This window comes from Sinocyclocheilus grahami, unplaced genomic scaffold, assembly GCF_001515645.1.
Source record: "Sinocyclocheilus grahami isolate Dianchi unplaced genomic scaffold, SAMN03320097.WGS_v1.1 scaffold270.1, whole genome shotgun sequence".
NCBI classification, from domain to species: domain Eukaryota; kingdom Metazoa; phylum Chordata; class Actinopteri; order Cypriniformes; family Cyprinidae; genus Sinocyclocheilus; species Sinocyclocheilus grahami.
The window spans coordinates 61,922-84,189 of NW_015505449.1; the positions used below are offsets into that span (position 1 = coordinate 61,922).

The 22,268-nt window shown below is 39.6% G+C and overlaps 1 protein-coding gene and 1 long non-coding RNA gene across 2 annotated transcripts in view; both read right to left on the reverse strand.

Annotated features, from left to right (window-relative positions):
• Positions 1-3,507: 3,507 nt before the first annotated feature.
• The window catches only part of LOC107599710 (cubilin-like), a 28,716-nt gene continuing 9,955 nt past the window's right edge, over positions 3,508-22,268 (reverse strand). The window contains 35 exon segments of the mRNA XM_016291395.1: positions 3,508-3,573; positions 4,075-4,188; positions 5,868-5,997; positions 6,698-6,793; positions 6,925-7,074; positions 7,178-7,334; positions 7,434-7,626; positions 9,371-9,588; positions 9,693-9,814; positions 9,898-10,047; positions 10,169-10,189; positions 10,192-10,353; positions 10,446-10,617; positions 10,764-10,945; positions 11,105-11,245; positions 11,327-11,536; positions 11,617-11,638; positions 11,640-11,796; positions 11,882-12,077; positions 12,277-12,325; positions 12,421-12,611; positions 12,725-12,871; positions 12,973-13,170; positions 13,277-13,350; positions 13,352-13,467; positions 13,568-13,756; positions 14,004-14,181; positions 14,265-14,397; positions 17,128-17,241; positions 17,595-17,708; positions 17,844-17,960; positions 18,044-18,200; positions 18,418-18,521; positions 18,635-18,806; positions 21,748-21,844. Of these exon segments, the coding sequence (XP_016146881.1) occupies positions 4,128-4,188; positions 5,868-5,997; positions 6,698-6,793; positions 6,925-7,074; positions 7,178-7,334; positions 7,434-7,626; positions 9,371-9,588; positions 9,693-9,814; positions 9,898-10,047; positions 10,169-10,189; positions 10,192-10,353; positions 10,446-10,617; positions 10,764-10,945; positions 11,105-11,245; positions 11,327-11,536; positions 11,617-11,638; positions 11,640-11,796; positions 11,882-12,077; positions 12,277-12,325; positions 12,421-12,611; positions 12,725-12,871; positions 12,973-13,170; positions 13,277-13,350; positions 13,352-13,467; positions 13,568-13,756; positions 14,004-14,181; positions 14,265-14,397; positions 17,128-17,241; positions 17,595-17,708; positions 17,844-17,960; positions 18,044-18,200; positions 18,418-18,521; positions 18,635-18,806; positions 21,748-21,844 (4,690 nt within the window). The 3' untranslated portion in view covers positions 3,508-3,573; positions 4,075-4,127.
• On the reverse strand, positions 18,123-18,802 carry LOC107599652 (uncharacterized). Its single transcript, XR_001610684.1, has 3 exons — positions 18,635-18,802; positions 18,340-18,521; positions 18,123-18,200 (listed from the first exon to the last, which is right to left on the reverse strand). It is a non-coding gene; the product is annotated as an uncharacterized lncRNA (long non-coding RNA).

Here is a 22,268-nt window from a genome sequence, read left to right on the forward strand (position 1 = left end):
ATATATATATATATATCCCTCTCTGCATCAGTAATGAATGTCTCCCAAGGCTCTTTTCTGAGGCATTGTTTCCGAGGTCAACACATTTTTATTACACAGAGCCTCAGCCTGTTAAGTTATGGAAAAACAATTATAAAATTATTGTGAAAATCGTGAGAAAGGCCTTAATACAGATGGTAATGTCTCAAAGCTCTGTTTTTTTGGTTGATCAGACTGCTGGGCTTCTTTTCCCAGACTTTCTTTGACTTAAATGGGAGCATTTTGCTGAGTTTAGAAGAATTTTTTTTTTTAAATATTACATGGAATGTTTGTTTGCTTTATATAGAAGCATCGCATGAAAAAAGCTAAAGTCTGTCTCCCTTTACAGAGCAGATAGACCCATTAGCAGTGTCTGTATCTGCTGCGCACTGCTTTTATCTCTCTCCAAATTCACCTTCTCTTCATTGTCACTCATAGCCTCTCTCTGTGTTGGGTGTGTAAAGTATAACACATCTGGCTTTGAGATGTCAGAGTGGGTGGTTTGAATGAAGTACAGAGTAAAGTGCGGAGCTGAGGATATCAGACAGTGAAAACATATTAAGCACTTAAAAAAAAAAGTCCAAACATTCACAGCTTTTGAAATGTGTAAATATGTAAATTGATTTGTGTAGTGGACACTCTGTTAGAGACACACACACTTCAAGAGACATATTTCCATAGAAAAATCACAAAAGAGATCTTTTTAATATCTTAGTTGTTGTTTTTTTGTAAAATTATTTTATTACTGTCTCTCAAACATAACATAATTAAACAAGAACTTCATGAAACATCGTTATTTTCCAAAAAGGCATCAAAAATACATACATATATCCATTCTTTAAACAATTATCTACAAATGATGGTTCATATTACATTATTTATGTGACATGATTGCTAAGTATGTTCACAAGTTTCTGTGTGCATGCGTATGTGTGAATATTTCTTTTTTAATTTCTTCTCAGCTGCTCCAGGTAAGTCTGAACCCAGACGGAAGAACGGCAGACTGGGCTGAGAACTTCACAAACACAAGGTTTGAAGAAGCTCTGAACGGGGCGATATTTGTTTCCTGAAAAAAAGCAAAGAATAATTACATATCCACATTTCATTTAAGTATAAACACACTACTGTTTAAAAGTTTGTGGTCGGTAAGATTGTTTAAAAAAAGTTTTTTGAAAGGAATCTCACCAAAGCTGCATCTATTTGATCAAATATACAGTAGAATATTGTGAAATATTATTGCAATTTAAAATAACTCTTTGCTATTTGAATATATTTTAAAATGTACTTTATTCCTGTGATCAAAGCTGAATTTTCAGCATCATTACTCCAGTCTATATCAGCAGAAAGAAACATTAGAAAGCTACATCATCATCATCATCATCATAATCAGATACTAGCACAGCAGTATAACACCATACTACTTTTATTATTTCTGCAGTATGTATGAGGCATGCAAGACTTCTGTATGTATGAAATATTCGGATTACCTGCATTTGCCCACATGTGCAGCAACAGAGCATACTGCACTGGGTACTATATCCCATAATGCAATGCACTCACCTTGACACCTAATTACCAATGCGACAAATAAAGCTCAAGTAATATCAGCTATGATTTTCTGAACAAATGCTAGGATATTTTTCTACATAAAACGGGAGTGTTTATTATTTTTAATTGATAAAAATTGACAGTTAATTTAACTGTATTTAAGACAAGAACTGGACTGCTTGCTGGATTAAACATGAATGTAATTAGGTCATGTCAATGTTATTTTAGTATTATTTATATGCTATTAAACTATTTATTCATATTTTGAATAAGTTTTTATTTTTATTTGATTTTTATTTAAAGTTTTAAGGAATTACAGGTTTACAATTCAAGTGTGTATTTTTAAATATTATAAATAAAATGTAAATTAAAAATATTTATTAAATATTATATAAATGTTTATTAAATAAAATATAGATTTAAAAAAAAAAAATCTATTTAGCTTTATATTTACTTCAGTTTTAGTATTTTAAGTTATTGATTTTAGTAATTGTATTAACTTATTTTATTTCCGTTATTTACTAAGGCAACATTTCTAATTTTCATATGTTTTAAATTGAAGTTTTTCATCTAAAATTAATGTTTTAGTTTATTTCAGCAGTCTAATAATAACAACACTGGGTCATATTTAAGTGACAATGTAGCCTACTACTGTTGAATGATTTTTAAAAAAATTGAAAAAAAGATTGAAAAAAAAAAGTATTTAGTGTATATTGCACAGTTGGTTGGTAGTATATAGTCTGCTGGTATACATAACGTGCAGACATATACACACACTGACAATATAATCACACCGACATGAGTAAAAACACTAGTAATCACAGGGAAAGGACTCACCTGCCACCTGATATGTGAGGCTAAATCCGTTGCCAGTCATGAAGGCTTCTGATTTGAAGGTGATGTGCATGGTGCGGCCATAACTGTAGAAATCTGGTCTATGCCACAGAACTTATGAGTCTGTCCATAATCTCCCTGAGAGACAAAACAAAAAATGTAAAGACATTGTGCTGCCAATTAAATACAACATAAAAGTGAAGACAGGAAACTTCAATAAACTTGAAAATGTTAGTGTATGATAAATGGCAATGATAAAAGAAAACTATGTTTTAAATTCAATTAAATAGTAAATATAAAATTAATAATATAAAAAAAACAAGTATTAATAATATTACTTTTTTACAATATTTTAAATACATTTTTGAGATCAACTGACATATACAATAAGGTCAAGAGATAATGCTTACTACTGTTTGAAATGTTTAGTTGTTATTTAAAGAAAAACATAATACTGTACACTTACACATTACATACTGTAGTTTTCACATACCATCCTACAACACATAAACAGAATTTTCAAATTTATCCACTTGGGAAAGCATCTTCAAAAAGCTCCTATTTCAATGGACAAACTCATTGCCTCATTTGGGAACGGAAGGACAAAACTAAATAAAAAGATGAGGATGTGGCCTAAGAAAATGATCTGATATTGTGACCTGAGAGATTCTAGATTGTTTTAGTTATTTAGTGAGGCTGTGTTCGGGCGACTGGCTCTCACCACAGCGAAGTCCTTAAACTCCAGGAAATTGCTGGCACAGCTCTGGCTGGAGTCCAGGTGAAACTACTGAACAGACACTTTCACCACCTCCTGAGAAGGAGCATCCAGCACCCAGCGGCAAGAGGTGAATGGCGGGTAGGCGTTGTGGTAATATGGGGATGTGATGGTCTGAGATGATGCTGTGGCATTGAATGCTCCTCCACAAAGACCTAAAAGTGTGAAAAAGCATTTTTGCATGACTGATTCAACATGAAATGACCTGCCATTGGGACAAAAAGTTAAATCTTACTGTCCACTGTGCTGTAGGTGGCATTGAAGCCACGGCATTGAACAGTGTCGTCCAAGATGAAGTGCACGGTCAGGAGGTTACTGGCCGATATGAAGGGGGCGGGTACTACATCTCCACAGAATGTGCCAACCAGTGGATAATTAGCACTGTCACCATCATAGATCTACAGAAGGGTAAGATGCAAGTATAAATATATAGTGTGTTGGAAATTATGCTGCATTATAATTTATGTTATGTTATGTTATGTGTGACAGCTTTTACCTTGACATAAGGGAGTCATGGCCTAATGGTTAGAGAGTCGGACTCATAGCCCAAAGGTTGTGGGTTCGAGTCTCGTACCGGCAGGGATTGTAGGTGGGGGGGGGGAATGTACAGCACTCTCTCCCACCTTCAATACCATGACTGAGGTGCCCTTGAGCAAGGCACCGAACCCCCCAAAGAATAAATGGCTGCCCACTGGTCCGGGTGTGTGTTCACGGTGTGTGTGTCTTCACTGCTGTGTGTGTGCACTAAGGATGGGTTAAATGCAGAGTATGTATGCTAGTATGGGTAACCATACTTGGCCACATGTCACGTCACTTTTTTAAAAAAAATAATCGTATCTGCAGAGGGATCCAGTGGGGCCCTCAAAGTATGTGAATATGAGGTTAATGCCTTTATTGACCTCCGCAGCAATTACAGTCCATACGTGGCTCATACTGGTCATTCATGTCAATATCAGGAGAACCAAGCATTCCAGTGGGGGAAGACAAGTAGCCGCCACAGCCCTGCTGAGGACCTGGAGAAAACGATGGATGAGGAGGTGGAGAGAGTGAGTGAGAGAGATTTATAACTGTAGGATGTGCTTTCAAGAAACCACCTGCAGGAGGCAGCAGAGTCCACAAAAGTGACAATTTGTGAGTTTTTGTCGTTGTTTGTTAAATTCAAAGCCTAGTGTACTCTTAGAAATTGTCCAAATTAACTATTAGCAGATTTATTTAAAATAATAAAAAAGCTGATTAAAATTATTTACTCATCTTGTTCTTATGGCGTACACATTTTTGTCAAATATTATTTGATTGAGAACGTCCATCCACATGATACCGTGTGTCTGAATAAAGGTAAAAATGTACTAAAACTAAACTAAAATTTAAGTTAATATTATACTAATAAATATAGATATGTTTAATTATTATATAATAGCATTTATTTAAATTTATAAAAGTAAATAAAATTGTTAATATTATATGAAGTGAATTTTACAATGATGTATATTATAAATAATTACAAATATGTATAATATGAATTATATATATATGATGTAGATTTACATTCACAAAAATAAATACACACAAGTTAATATTAATATAAGTAAAAAATATATATAATATTACATATAATATAATATTAATATTTTATTATATTTACAAAACATAAATTGAAGTTAATATTATATTAAGTTAATAAAATTTAGATTACAATTAAAATGAAGTTAATTTTATAATAATAAAGTTAATACATAGTTTTAAATAAAATTACTGTAAATTCAATAATGTATTGTCAAATTTCATTCAATAAATGAATTAAATGTATATAACTGTTCATGTAAATGCTAACCAGCCACAAAAATACTACGTTTATTTGCATATAAATTGTAGGACACAACAAAATAATTAGGGGTACTTTATTGGCTCTTTCACAGCACTAGCCAATAAAGACTTCTGTCAGGATGAAGGAACAGACTCTGAGGTCTGAATGAGTTGTGTTGTTCTCAAAGAAAAACAGTGGTGGTTGTAGGATGGGGCGGTTCACTCAACACCCCCAAAGACGAGCTACAAAAGTGTTTACAAATTCTCCTTCAAGAGCCTTGATCTGTGAGCAACATCACTATGGAAAAGTTGCAGAACAATCTAGTATCTCAGAAAGTGATCCCACTAATGGGAGAGGGGGGGATCCCTGAAAGAAAGCCTCTAGGGACAGATTACGGGTTAAGGGTTTCCTGTCTGGCATTAATACAGGATCTCAGTTGGGTTTTTCTCTCTGAGCATCTGTCTCTCTGGTGGAACATAGCGGGCATGTTGGATGCCTAGAAGGATTTGAGCTGTAAAGATTTGTACTTTTATTGCTGTTCTAATCTGATCTGTGCAGACCAAAGGGAATGTGGGTGAGGATGAAGGTCTGAAAGTTAAGAATTTGTAGAACATGAGACTTAGAAATCAATTTTTATATGGTCTTAGTGTCAAAACTTGCCCTAAGACATTTTCTTGATCATGTATAGGCATTCATTAAGGTTTTCTTGACAATTTTCCACCTGCTGTCTGATCCTTAGAATGTGAATTGTAAATTGGGACCAAGTTTTAAGTTCAGAAACTTACAAAATGTTTTAATTGTGTCTATGACAATATGTTTTCAGAACCTAAATAAAACAATTCCTAATGATATGACTACTTCAAATCACTAGAATTGGATCAAACTCACTTGAGATCGATGACACGGTAGTCACGAACATATATGTGGTATGTGCAGTTGATGTTGTGATGGTAGTTGGTGATAGAATGAGATGGACTGCTGATTGATCCAGAAGTACCATTAATTGTGCCACCGCAGGCTGTTAAAAACACATAAAAACACATATATCGATATATGTACAGTACCATATACACAGTAATCATAAAAACCAACATGTAGGGATGAAATTCATAGGAACAGCCCTAAATGTCTTGTTCATGTGCTTGAGGGTGACAGCTTTTCTTTGAGAAATTTGGGCTGTCTTCCCATACAGCACCAAGTCAAAGAGCACTTGACTGTGCATTTCTATTGTGCACCATTTACAGTGAATGAGTTTGTTTGTGGAAGTAACAGTGGAATCTGCATTGGAATTCTCTTGCATATTTGCATGTTCTCCCAAATCCCCTCATATTGTTTGAAAAGTGCAGCGTCCTCTCATTCTGCTCATTCCACATTTGTGGGCTCAGTGAATTAGCTCAACATTACTGCCATGATAAACAACCCAAATTTACTCTAGCACACACTTACATCCAAGCTACACCCCCTACACACCGCCATCTAAACCATATCCTTTATCAGTGTTCAAATTAATGAATTATTATTGTATTCTACTGATTGTCATTTTTTGCACTAATTGTCAGTACAGTATATAGAGAACCAAACAGTATTGCATTAAATGTACAGTTTGTTTTGTGGTTGAGGCTTATGCATGGTTCTGTATTCTGCCAGGAAGTCATTGTCATGGATGATAGAATCAGAGTAGAAGTTGATGAGCATTGGTCCAAATGTGGTGAAGACACCTGGGATGGTATTTCCACAAAGAGTAGCCAAGGGAACACCACTGGGGGTGATGCCACTATAGATCTTTACACCATCATAGACACATGTGGAGTGTGCTAGAGAAGATAGAAAGGCATGATTATTCACCTTATAGAACTGCTGTTATCCTTATTTTTGTTAGAGTTATTTTTAGATTTCTTATGTCAAGATGTATTAAAAAATTATAGATTTTTGAGGAAGTGCATACCCTCTAATTGGAAAGTTTTAAAAATAAGCACAACCACAGTCTGATCTCCAGCATCAATAATAGAATTACAGTTGGAGCCTCCCGGGTAGTGGTCTGGGTAGTTTGGAGATACTTCACGGCGAGTTGAAGCTGTGAAATTGGCCCCACAACCTAAAAGATGATGTGAAATAGATCCATTGCATTATTTTAATTATTTGACAGGGGAAGAAAACCTGTAAAGAACAAACCAATCATACACTCTTATAATACATACTAGTGTAGATTGCAGCAGAGAACCCTTTGCCAGGTGTATCTGAGGACTGGAAACGAGCCGTAATAATATTTCGGGGTGCAATGACAGCAGCAGGGGCTGTAGTGCCACAACCAGTGGCCAAGAGATTCTTATAATTCTGTACGTTGTCAGCCCACACCTGTCAGGTAAATATAGACAGAATATGGAAAATGAATAACCAGATCCCCCAAAAAAACAACTTCAGGGAAGGTTTCTTTTTAAATGGTCATCTGTTTACTTGATTACTCTTTTGACACTGTCCACTCGAGTCTGGGATCTGGAAGTCACTGGCAAAGTCCATCTCTAGATGGTTTCCATCATGGGCGATGACGGTCCAGGAACATTCTGTATTGGCTGGGAAATTCTGAGGATAATTGGGAGATTTGATGGTGCCTGTATCAGCATGGATAATTCCTCCACATCCCGAAGAAGCGAAAGAAATTTCAGGAAAAAAAAAAGAAAGTCCATCTCTAGATGGTTTCCATCATGGGCGATGACGGTCCAGGAACATTCTGTATTGGCTGGGAAATTCTGAGGATAATTGGGAGATTTGATGGTGCCTGTATCAGCATGGATAATTCCTCCACATCCCGAAGAAGCGAAAGAAATTTCAGGAAAAAAAAAAAGTAATTCAATATGTGAAATGTCTACAGAAAGTAGACAACGAGATATATTTTTTTATACCTGATGAGTCCATTGACCAGGTGGCAGTAAATCCTCCTCTGGACACTGTATGATCATCAAGGAACAATACAACTAACTTGTTGGAGCCTGATTGGATAGTTCCTGGAGAGTTGTGGCCACAGTATTGACCAATAACTGGGGATCCTGGTGAGGCTCCATTGAAGACTGTTACAGAGTCCCAGGTGCACTGGCTGTGTTCCTCCATTTCAAAGTATGTAAAAGTGAGCTAGAATATATGGAAATTAAGTGACGTTAATGATGAACTTCATTGTTAAGGTTTGAAGAAAACAGTAAAAAAAACAGCAGACTCAAGAAGAAGTTTTGATTTACAATGATAGTGTGGCCCACCGGAGCCTCGAGAAGCCAAGTACAGCGGCTTGGGCTGGGGTAGTTATTAGGATATCCAGGGCTAGAGATGGCACCTCCCTCTCCACTTTGTGACCCTCCACATTCTGAGGAAAATCATTTGAGCTCATGCAGGATTTTAAAGAGCAGAGATCCAGCTCTCTGAGTGTCACTGATTAAAAAATGTTACCTGAAAAGTAATATGTGGCTTTGAAGCCCAGATCAACCACAGCCTCATCAGACAGGAAGTGAACCCAGAGTTCAGGGGTGGACACTACTATGGGGATCGTAGGAGGGGATTGACCACATAAATGAGCCAAAAGCTCTCCATTCATATCTCCTGAATACGAGAAACAGATAAAACATGCCATAATTGTTTGCTTATCAGCAACAGCTTTAAAGTAAATGGTACATTGGATGGTGTACATAATGTTATTTCTCTTTTACTGCATTTGGAAAATCTTACCCAGTCTGAACTCCAAGTAGTTTGGTGATGCTCTAGATGGAGCTCATCTATAATAACCACAATGGAAGAATTCATATGATGTGGGTTGTGGATTAGCCATTCACAGTTCAGGTTGTTGCTGTAGTTTCCATTGCCAAAGTCGGGCGGGGTGAAGTTTCCAGGTTCACCGAGTATCCCACCACACACTATCAAAAAGACAAAGATTCACCAATCAAATCAGGATCCAAAAACAAACAAACAAAAAGCATATACGAAAGTCAGAATTCTTCTCTCTCACCTGTAGCCTCCTCTGAAGAGTAATCTGCCGTGAATCCACCATTAGACACAGATGAATCAGTGCTGAAAATTACAAGCATAGCATTCCCGGAAGATTTCAACTGGGTACCAGCAGGGACTGTCCCACATAACCGACCCAAATGTGGGGCACTGGATGTCAGACCATTTATATCCTACCAACCCAAGAATCAAAACAGCAAAGCAGTGTTAAAGCACTGAATTGAACAATATTCAGAGAAAGCAATACATAGTTTTGGGAGATTTGATGGTGCCTGTATCAGCATGGATAATTCCTCCACATCCCGAAGAAGCGAAAGAAATTTCAGGAAAAAAAAAAAGTAATTCAATATGTGAAATGTCTACAGAAAGTAGACAACGAGATATATTTTTTTATACCTGATGAGTCCATTGACCAGGTGGCAGTAAATCCTCCTCTGGACACTGTATGATCATCAAGGAACAATACAACTAACTTGTTGGAGCCTGATTGGATAGTTCCTGGAGAGTTGTGGCCACAGTATTGACCAATAACTGGGGATCCTGGTGAGGCTCCATTGAAGACTGTTACAGAGTCCCAGGTGCACTGGCTGTGTTCCTCCATTTCAAAGTATGTAAAAGTGAGCTAGAATATACTGCAATTATGTGACGTTAATGATGAACTTCATTGTTAAGGTTTGAAGAAAACAGTAAAAAAAACAGCAGACTCAAGAAGAAGTTTTGATTTACAATGATAGTGTGGCCCACCGGAGCCTCGAGAAGCCAAGTACAGCGGCTTGGGCTGGGGTAGTTATTAGGATATCCAGGGCTAGAGATGGCACCTCCCTCTCCACTTTGTGACCCTCCACATTCTGAGGAAAATCATTTGAGCTCATGCAGGATTTTAAAGAGCAGAGATCCAGCTCTCTGAGTGTCACTGATTAAAAAATGTTACCTGAAAAGTAATATGTGGCTTTGAAGCCCAGATCAACCACAGCCTCATCAGACAGGAAGTGAACCCAGAGTTCAGGGGTGGACACTACTATGGGGACTGTAGGAGGGGACTGACCACATAAACGACCCAAGAGCTCTCCATTCATATCTCCTGTATACAAGGTACAGATAAAACATGCCATATAACAGCTTTAAAATAGAGTCAAAGTAAATGGTACATTGGATGGTGTACATAATGTTATTTCTCTTTTACTGCATTTGGAAAATCTTACCCAGTCTGAACTCCAAGTAGTTTGGTGATGCTCTAGATGGAGCTCATCTATAATAACCACAATGGAAGAATTCATATGATGTGGGTTGTGGATTAGCCATTCACAGTTCAGGTTGTTGCTGTAGTTTCCATTGCCAAAGTCGGGCGGGGTGAAGTTTCCAGGTTCACCGAGTATCCCACCACACACTATCAAAAAGACAAAGATTCACCAATCAAATCAGGATCCAAAAACAAACAAACAAAAAGCATATACGAAAGTCAGAATTCTTCTCTCTCACCTGTAGCCTCCTCTGAAGAGTAATCTGCCGTGAATCCACCATTAGACACAGATGAATCAGTGCTGAAAATTACAAGCATAGCATTCCCGGAAGATTTCAACTGGGTACCAGCAGGGACTGTCCCACATAACCGACCCAAATGTGGGGCACTGGATGTCAGACCATTTATATCCTACCAACCCAAGAATCAAAACAGCAAAGCAGTGTTAAAGCACTGAATTGAACAATATTCAGAGAAAGCAATACATAGTTTGAATGCTGGGTTAACACAGAATGTCCAACTTTTTGACATCTCTAAAAAAATACAGATGACCTCACCTCCACATAGTCAAACATACAGGTGCCGTGCTCCTCCAGCCTCAGGTCATTGATCGTAAGAGTGACCCTACGACCCGGAGAAACAGTGATTCTCCAGCGGCATATTCGGCTGTGGGGGTACAGATTAGGGTAGTTGGGAGATGATATCGTCTCGAATGGTGAGTTCAGATCCCCTTCACACTCTATAAGAGCAACAATAGCTTATTACCAGTTACCCATGGAACTGCTCAATAACCAACAGCACAACTATGTAGGTTTTTATCCAAAACAATTAGTCATGAGCTTTACCCACTGGACTCTATGACCCTAACTGGACACTGTAAGGATTTAAACACACTTGCCTTCAACGCTGGCTTCAAAGGATAAACTAAACCCTGCAGCATTCCAACTGCCATCACTGACAAACTTTACATAGGCAAAACTGTCTCCAGTGTCCAGGGGAGCAGGAAGGCTGTTTCCACAGTGTTTCCCCAGCAGGCGACCTGATGAGAAAGTAAAGCTTAGTTTACTATCCTCAACAATCAGAAAGACTCAACTTGCTTTTATGTAAGAAGAACCCAAACCTGAAGCATTGTATTCTCGTATCTCCACATAGTCATTGTTACAATTGGAGGAGCTCTGCAGGTCAAGGGTGGTATAGGTGAGGGTCAGGTAGTTTCCAGTGGGACCTTCCAGGTACCATTCGCAGTTAGAGTTGTCTGGATAATTTGAGTCTGGATAACCGGGGCTTCTAATGATACCACTCTGGCCAATGAGGGTACCTTCACATGTAGCTAAGAAGGGAAAGAATACTCTTTAAACCATTGAAACATTGAGTTTGGTTGGAATGTCATGGGGATTCAAAGTGGATTACCAATGGAGTACTTGGCTTTAAAAACCAATATGTGTGATGCTGCCGTCAGTTCGGAATCGTATATACATGGTGGTGCCGGATGAATGCTGTGTAGATGGGTGGGTGTTGCCACAAAGTCTTCCCATCAAAGCAGCATCTGATGTGGGACCATCACGGACCTTGATGTAGTCATACATACATCTAGGAGAGAAGATTGTGATTATGGTCAAACACTTACATGTACCAAAAGTTAGCAATTTGATTGTTCAAAATATATTAAACATACCCGGTATGAGCCTCAATGTAGAAATTACCTTCAAAGTCAAGTTGTACAGCCTCCCCATTGGGAACAGTGATTATCCATACACAGTTGATATTTTGGGGGTAGTTTGATGGATAGTTAGGAGACGTGATGTAACCTAGTGGATCTCCATCATTAAGCTCAATGAAACCACCACAAGTTGGAGACAAACATAGATTTACTCGTATTTATTCTTAAACCATTTATTATCAAATTAATCAAAATTACTGGAATATTCTATATTAGTTCAAAGTATTTACCTAAACTGTGGGCCTCAAATACCAGTTTGAAGCCATTCCCCTCATTGGAGCCATCAGAGACAAAATGGGCATAGAGGCTGTTGTCTGTGGTCTGAAATCTGGACGGAGCGCTTTACCCACAGAGACGCCCTGATAGAGTCGGTGAGTTGCCATCAGGTCCGTTCCGTAACTAATACAAAATAATCAATCAATTTAAAGCTTTTCCCTCATATGCAAAAGGACAATTTGCATGATGTACAGGTAACTTCTTCTATAGTCACTCACCTCCAAGTAGTCACCTGTGCTGCATTGATTGCCATAACCCTGTATTTGGAAAGGACTTTGGAAAGTTACGGACACTCTGAATCCTGGGGTGACCATTACTTGCCAGTTGCAGTTCATGTTGGGCTTGTAGTTCTGTTGATACTGAGGAGAACTTAGAACCCCTCTGTCTGTATGGAGGAAACCACCGCAACCTGATGGAGAAGGCAAAAGAAAAATAGCTCAAAGCCCAACTATAGATGTATAATATACAGCAAACTTATACCATCATCATGATAAGAATTTGGCTCATGGACATGCTGTTCACCTCTGGAAAAGGTGGCATTAAAGCCCCTGCCATTAATGCTGCCATCAGAGGTGAATCGAAGGAACATGGCATCACCAGTACAGTGCAGAGAGCCAGGCAGCTGCCGCCCACAAATACGTGCAATCAGTGGAGACAAGTTGGTGTTACCTTAAAAAAAACAAAAAACAAACAACAACCTAATATTAAGTCGTTAATGTAAGTTTTGAGTTGGGAATTATGTTGAAGTGAATTCATACAGCAAAACCTACCATCCCTGATGGCCAGACTGTCATGGAGACACGAAACCTCATCTTCCATGTCCAGAGAGAGCAGATTAAACTCAACGATAGAATTTGGAGACCAGATTACCCGTGAACAGTCAAGGTTATGCTGATACAGCTCGGGCAAACCAGGAGAGAATAAGAACTGGGGATTGTCTCCTGTCATCACTGTTCCTCCACAAGCTACTGAAAAGACAAAACAATAGTAAATAATTGTGAAATAATGAGACCAAGCAGCAACATTTTTTTGATTTGAGCAAGATCTGAGAGGCAGGTTCCTTAGGGAAGTAACCTGGCTCTATAGTCGGCAAGGGACCAGTGCACTAAACAGCCGTCCACTCAGTGAGGAAGCCTTGCCCTCCAATCAGTGTCAGATTTAAACTCAAGCGTTATAGTGCTGTCTGAACTTCTTACTGGGTTGGGCAGAGTCAGGCCGCAGAACTCACCCAGTAGGAAAGCATTGGTGCTCGGACCATCATATATCTAAAGAAGGGAAGCACTGATCTTCATATGCCTGCATACGTTTATTTTCTGTTAAACCATTATAGCACTTAAAAGTTATGTTTTAAACAAGAGTGCAGACCTTGAGCTTGTCATAATAGCAATTGAAGAGATCCTCAATGTCAATGTCCGGGAACTGAATCTGGATGTGGGAATCTGAGTCCACTGTGAGGGTCCAGTGGTAGTCAGCATTGTTTGGGTAGGTGCGTGGGTAAAGATGGGAGGCTATCTGTCCTGAGCTGTCCGTGATCTCATTTCCATACACTGAGGACTCAGGAAAAGAGTAAAGATATTCTCATGTAAGGTTTTCTAACTTCAGGAGATTTTAACCAGCAAGACTTCTTTGTACAACCATAGCCAAGGTTTTTGGTGCACAGAATGACTATCCAGGTCCAGGAAACCAGCATTAACCAACTTAATCATCCTGGACTAGAATGGAAATTCAGGCTAGTCTTTGTTGGTATTTTCAGCAGGGTCCACATAAAAAAAGAAAATAGTAATCCATTGCTCTGACTTACAGTGGGAGAATACTGCTCTAAATCCAGCTCTGCTGACTGAGGAGTCAGAGACAAACTTGTGTAGTCGGAAGAAAGGGAATCACCACAGAAACGACCGACCAGAGTACCAGTGGAGTGTCCCTCACGAACCTCTAGGTAGTCATTACTGGAGTCTGAACTTTGTTGCAGCTGGAACATTCTGCATCACAAAAAGTACAGCACTGTTTGTTTTGATAAATCCATTACATTTGTGAGTTCAATATAACATCCTGATCGGCTTACATGAAAGATAGTTGTAGACGGTTCCCTGGGGAACTAGTGATGGTCCACACACACTCCACATTAGGTGGGTATACATCAGGATAGTTTGGACTGTTAAAAGCACCTGACTCCATATACAGATGTCCCCCACAGCCTGGAAAAACAGGTAACTGAATAGTGTTAAATTGCAGCCTTACTTGGGTGAAAAATTAATATGTATTTTGAAACAAATACTGAAATCTAACCCTGAGGTTGAGGCCATGTAGGCTGCTCTAAAACCTTTCCTCCCAACTGAAGCATCTGAGATGAAGTTTACCACCAGGGCATTGCTGAATGAAGTGACTGGGTGTGGCAACTCATTCCCACAGTAACAACCTGGAAAAAGGTTACTAGTTACTACTAACCATAACTGCATCAGCATTTTCGGAAGTACACACCACCCGATATTTCACCGGTTTTCGACTATTCGGATGTTTTGCTGGACATTGTTGTCGGGGGAGCTGTGGCGCTGATCAAACGCTTCAGGACGCGCAGACGGGGGAAGCGAGCCGGCGCTCTCGTGAAGCTCAGACAGCGCGGATTCAGGACGCCGTTGCCTAGCATCCATCTGGCGAACCTCCGCTCTTTACCCAACAAAACGGACGAACTTCTTCTGCTCCTCCGTCAGGCCAAAGAAGATGCTCACAGGAAGGGGGATAATGTCTTGTATGAACAGGCTAAATACACACTGGAAAAGGAGATCAGAGTGGCAAAGAGGAATTATTCAGAAAAAATAAGGATTAAATTCTCTTCCAGTGACTCGGCATCAGTGTGGAAAAGTCTAAAAGAAATCACCAATTACAAGACACCATCCCCCAGCACTGTGGAGAATCAACACCTGGCAGACGATCTGAACGAGTTCTACTGCAGGTTTGAAAAGACACCCCACACCCGCCCTGAACACCTCTCCACACAACCATTCACACCTCCAGCAACCCCCCTCTCCCCCACACCTGCAATTCAGATCAGCGAAGACGAGGTGCGCCAGGTCTTCCGGAAGCAGAAAAGTAGAAAAGCACCAGGCCCAGACTGTGTTACACCAGCCTGTCTGAAATCCTGTGCTGACCAGCTGGCCCCCATCTTCACACAGATCTTCAACAGATCACTGGAGCTGTGCGAAGTCCCTTCATGCTTCAAACGCTCCACCATCATCCCCGTCCCAAAGAAACCCAAAATTACTGGACTTAATGACTACAGACCTGTGGCTCTAACGTCTGTGGTCATGAAGTCTTTTGAAAGACTGGTGCTGGCCCACCTGAAGGACATCACTGGACCCTTGCTGGATCCTCTTCAGTTTGCCTACAGAGCAAACAGGTCTGTGGACGATGCAGTAAACATGGGACTGCATTATGTTCTGCAACATCTAGACAGACCAGGGACTTATGTGAGGATCCTGTTCGTGGACTTCAGCTCGGCCTTTAACACCATCATCCCAAACCTCCTCCTGCCCAAACTATCTCAGCTCTCCGTGCCCACCTCCGTCTGTCAGTGGATCAACAGCTTCCTGACAGACAGGCAGCAGCTAGTGAGGCTGGGAAAATACACATCCAGCACCCGTACGATCAGCACTGGAGCTCCTCAGGGTTGTGTTCTCTCTCCACTGCTCTTCTCCCTGTACACCAACGACTGCACCTCTAAAGACCCCTCTGTCAAGCTCCTGAAGTTTGCAGACGACACCACACTCATCGGCCTCATTCAGGACGGTGACGAGTCTGCTTACAGACAGGAGGTCGAGCAGCTGGCTGTCTGGTGCAGTCTCAACAACCTGGCGCTCAACACGCTAAAAACTGTGGAGATGACCGTGGACTTCAGGAGAAACCCCTCTGCACTCCCCCCACTCACCATCATGGACAGCACTGTGACTGCAGTGGAGTCATTCAGGTTCCTGGGCACCACAATCTCTCAGGACCTGAAGTGGGACACTCACATTGACTCCATTGTGAAAAAGGCCCAGCAGAGGTTGTACTTCCTTCGCCAGCTGAGGAAGTTCAACCTGCCACAGGAGCTGCTGAAACAGTTCTACTCTGCCATTATTGAATCTGTCCTCTGCACTTCAATAACTGTCTGGTTCAGCTCAGCTACCAAATCTGACCTCAGAAGACTTCAGAGGGTAGTCCGGACTGCTGAGCGAATCATTGGTACAACCCTCCCTTCTCTCCAAGAACTGTACTCGTCCAGAGTGAGCAAAAGGGCTGGCAGAATCACTCTGGACCCCTCACATCCAGCACACTCCCTCTTTGAACTGTTGCCATCTGGTCGACGCTACAGAGCTCTGAGCACCAGAACGACCAGACACAGGAACAGTTTTTTCCCTCAGGCCATCCATCTCATGAACACTTAACAATAACTGTGGAACACACACTATTTATTCACTCATACACTTATTTATCTAACACTCATACTCAGTCTACATTTCAATTTGCACATAATATACCTGTATATACAACTGTCTATTGTTATATACCTGTACATACAATTGTCGATTTGTATATTTTTATTCCTTAGTTACTTGTTCTATTTTTCTATTTTTTATTATCTGTGTTTTTGTTCTGTCACTGTCATTCTGTTACACTGTGGAGCTTCTGTCATGAAAACAAATTCCTCGTATGTATAAAAACTCATTCATTCATTCATTCATTCATTCATTCATTCATTCATTCATTCATTCTCATTCATTTTATGAAACATTTAAACTGTCACCTGAACAGTAAGTATCCTAACCAAATAAAATGTGATAAAGTGTCAAAAGCTAGATCTAATTTCTGATATATACACACATATATAGGTGATATCCTATTGCAATCAGAGTATGTCTTTGGCTGTTCCTCAAGGAAGAGATATTTACCAACAGATGGGGCTTGGTAATTGTCTCCATCCAGAACCTCCACACTATCATGAGAGCAGTTACTATACACCATCTCAACCTCAAAGTCAGTGAAGGACAAAGTCACATGATTGACTGAAAGAAATATAGGACAGTAGAGATCAGAAAATCTGTTAAGATACATTAAAGGCAATACAAGCAAGTAGTTTTGCAAAAAGCCTTGGTTTTGAACTTGAGATAATGGATGCCAAGTATGACCAGCAGACTTACATGGCTCCTGTGCCCGTATGATCCATACTAACCATAACTGCATCAGCATTTTATGAAACATTTAAACTGTCACCTGAACAATAAGTATCCTAACCAAATAAAATGTGATAAAGTGTCAAAAGCTAGATCTAATTTCTGATATATACACACATATATAGGTGATATCCTATTGCAATCAGAGTATGTCTTTGGCTGTTCCTCAAGGAAGAGATATTTACCAACAGATGGGGCTTGGTAATTGTCTCCATCCAGAACCTCCACACTATCATGAGAGCAGTTACTATACACCATCTCAACCTCAAAGTCAGTGAAGGACAAAGTCACATGATTGACTGAAAGAAATATAGGACAGTAGAGATCAGAAAATCTGTTAAGATACATTAAAGGCAATACAAGCAAGTAGTTTTGCAAAAAGCCTTGGTTTTGAACTTGAGATAATGGATGCCAAGTATGACCAGCAGACTTACATGGCTCCTGTGCCCGTATGATCCAGCTACAGTTCTGATTGGGTGGGTAAGAGTATGGATAGCGAGGAGATGCAATCTCCCCACCCACATCATCAGCTGTTATAGTGGATCCACATGCTGGAAGTCATAAGAGTAATCAATGAGGTTTGAAACAAACCATGACAAAATCATGTGGGCTCACCAATGAAGATTGCACTCACCTTCTGAGAACTGGGCACTGAAGCCTTTATGGTTCTGACTGTGATCAGACCTGAAGCGAACATAGATGACGTTTGTTGTGGACGTAATGGGAGAAGGCCTGGCTACTCCACAAAATTTACCCAGGAGTGGAGAAGACTCATGTGAACCATCATGGATCTAGAGAGTAGAACATGATTCTTTTGTCCATAAATTGGTCTAAACTGTGATGCATTGGTCTGTAACATCATGAAATCACAAATGTTGCCACCGCGGGCATTAAATCCATCATCCGCACACAGAAAGGTCAGCTACTCACAGCCACGTAATCAAAACCGCACGAGCTGTGACTTTCAACATCCAGATCAGTGAAGTTGAAGAAGACTCAATGCCCTACATCCCCTGTGATGACCCAGGAACAGTCAACATTGTCAGAATAGTTGCTAGGATACTCTGGAGAGTGGATCTCTCCACTGGGGGCCGTGACAATCCCTCCACATCCTGAATTTTCAAAGGGAAGATTTTAAGAAGTTCATTAGCAAAGTCTCAAAATAATATAATGGCATAGTATTCAACTACAGATAAAAAAAATCTACAATTGTCAGTTGACTAACCTCCAGGAACCTCTAGCCAGGTTGCGTTGAAGCCTCTACCACTCAAGGCATCAGATGTGAATCGAACGGTAACAGCGTTACCTGTGCTGGCCACCTGCAGAGGGTTATTGTGAGGGTGTGTGGTGCAGAGCTGGGCCAATCGTGGGGAGGAGAGGTCAGGCCCTCCATACACCTGGATAAAAGTCAAAGGTGAGGGGATACTAACAAACTAGCCTTTTTGAAGACCAGGGTCATTTAAAAATGTCTGAAAGTCACTGCATTAGACAACAAAATATCAAACTACGTGGGTTCAAAAAACAAACAAAAATGGTACTAGAGATTTTCTCAGACCCAACTTGACTGTTTATTGATATCATGACTTTTAACCACCTAGTCCCATACAATATAATTATATTAGCTATTAGCTTTTTTCACCAAGTTTGACTACCAGAAAGTGTCAAAATATCAAATTTGATCAATTTTGCACAGTCGGCTGTTTTATATTGTGAAATGTTTTGCATGAAAAGTGTACTTGTGCTGTCTTTAAGATAAATACCCCTGTCTTTTTAAGACAATCATACACATCTAACTGTTAGGTGTCCAAATATTGCAGATTGTCTCTGTTTTCTCAGTTGTGATGAGCAAGCAAACAAGCCATGTAATAAACCATGGGCCACTAAAATGAATGCCATTTTAAAACAATGTCTGGTTTTGGTCTGACATCTGTGCGGCACAGAAAGTGTATGTTTGTGTGCATGTGAGACTGTCGCTAAGCCCTCTCTCTAAGCTCTGATTTCCAGTTAATTTCTGCCCTGTTGGCTCCATTCAGTGCTACAGTGGAGGTCAGCATTCCACATGTCTACACAACAAACCAAACACCCACAGAATCCAGCCGATGCCAACGGGGTATGAGCAGGCACACACCCATATAAAGACACACACACACACAAAAAAGATCTCAATGATGGACAAGTGAGTCATTTTAGTGAACAGAATATCACCTAACACTTATTAAAGGTAATAATTCAGAATATAAAATCGAGGAATACTTGAACACTACTTACTGGGCAGTATGTTCTATATACAGTCTTTAAAAAAAAAAAAAAAAAAAAAAAGCATGAAGTTTGTAAAAAAAAGCAAAGAGCTACTCTTTCATTTTCAAAATGGCACAACTGGCTTGTGTCCATGAAATACATTCATTTTGTTGAATTGAGGAATTTCTACAGCACCTGCATTATTTAATCCCTCAATTGCCTTTTTTTTAAACTTTCACTTATTATAAGGACGACTCTTTGTATCTCTCTCTAGGGACGTCTCTTCTGTCCCTGTGTCTTTTTACTCTTTGTTTGTCATTTTTTTCCCTCAGGAAGGTTTTTACAGCTGCAAAACTGTGCTGTGCACATTACATAATAACATTACAGTGTTCATTCTCTACACATTGTGTCCATGGAAACCAAGACCATTTCCTTCCAAATAATGACTTCATCACAGACAGAGTTGCATGAATAATTACTTTCACTTATTATAAGGACGACTCTTTGTATCTCTCTCTAGGGACGTCTCTTCTGTCCCTGTGTCTTTTTACTCTTTGTTTGTCATTTTTTTCTCTCCCTCAGGAAGGTTTTTACAGCTGCAAAACTGTGCTGTGCACATTACATAATAACATTACAGTGTTCATTCTCTACACATTGTGTCCATGGAAACCAAGACCATTTCCTTCCAAATAATGACTTCATCACAGACAGAGTTGCATGAATAATTAAAGTCTCTCTCTCTCTCTCTCTCTCTCTCTCTCTCTATCTATCTCTCTCTATCTAACTCTGATCCCGTTCTCTGTGCAAAAATAACAGTCCACACCCTTCAGCAATGTTACTCGATGTCTCACAAGCACAAGGACAGATAAACATACAGACAAAACATCACACTAAAATATGGCTCAGTATCTGACAGATTTATGTCTTGGTCTTTCTTCTTTGATATAAGTGACTGATCATGTAATGTCATAACCTTGACAAAATAATGACAAAATAAAAGGTAATTTTAGTGAATTTGAAAACTAATGTCAGATTAAAGTGTGAAAGTTTTTTATCTTTTTTTTTTTTCGGCTGTATTTCTCAAAAATCAATGACTTTTCAGAGGAAATCCAACCAAAGACATCATATCAGTAATTCAGACCATCTGTTCTACAGCCTTAGGAACAAAAGTGTGCTGTGATATTGTTGGCTTGTGCACAAAATCTCACATTCCGAAAGGAAGAAGTCATCAGAGGCCAAAAAATATCCACTACAGCTGTCTATGTATTTACCCAGCTGATGAATGCCTATCTATGGAATGAGGTTTCACTGAAAACAGAGCGTAGCCTTTCTCAAGGCTGCCTGAGGAAAAAGGCAAAAACTCAACATCTCTACAAGAGGCCTCAATGATGTCATCACTGTTTGGATCGCCATGGTGATGAGTGAACGGAGAGGAACTAAAAGGTCCATTGTACATTTTCAAAGACTCTGCCAGTAAATCACTGTAGTGTAACGGAATGACAAACTGTCCAGCATGAATTAGGCTTCTTGACCCCTTCACAGAGAAATAATAAGATAATACAAGCTTGAATAGACACGTAGATGGTCCTTGAGTAAGAAAACCAACTCAGACTCTCAAAACAGATCTCTTAAAGTCAACAAGAACCAGCATTCACAACCCATTTCATTTTCGCAACGTGAGAAAAACAACATATTCAATGAGAAAATGGGCGGGACTTGATTCCATCCATCAGGAACTGATTGGATCATGAATAGTGGGCGTTCCATATCAGAATAAACCCAAACTGAAAGCTGAAGGTCAAGTTCCCCATCAAGAGCATCTCAATGCATCCTTTTCTTTTTCACATCTATTGTTATTTCTCTAGCCTTTTCAAGATTTCAGGCAGGACGTAGCCTAAAACGATGCCTAAATAGCTAATTGGCTATTGGTTAACATTAACATCCAGTGTGACGGAGTAATAACATACAAAATATGACCAGGAAGTCTATTAAGAAAACAAATATGGTCCATTTCAATTTCATGTTGACGTTAAGCAGCAATGCTTGGTACATTTTGAGATTTTTTAAGGTTGTATAATTTAAGACAAAGCATGTGCTGACCTTCACATAGTCATAGGCACATCCGATGTGGTCCTCCACATCAAAGGTTATAAAAGTGTAGTTGATAGTGTTGCCCATGGAGGCCTGGATGGTCCAGCTGCAGTCAGCACGAGATGGATATATTCATTGGAGAAGTTGCTAACACTTTACTTGAAGGGGTGTGCATAAGACTGACATGACACCTTCATAATCATGACATGAAACATGTCATGAATATGAAGGAGGTTTTATGCATGTTTATGACAACTGTCATTAAGTGTCATTCGCTCAGTTCTGTAATTTTTAATGCAAATATGACATTATTTGACCTAACCCTACCCCTACCCTTACCCCTAACCATAGCCCATAACAAAGACATCTCAAACAATGTCATCTTTGCATTAAAAATTACAGAACTGAGCAAATGACACTTAATGACAGTTGTCATAAACATGCATAAAAACCCTTCATATTCATGACATGTGTAATGTCATGATTATGTAGGTGTCATGTCATGATTATGAAGGTGTCATGTTAGTCTT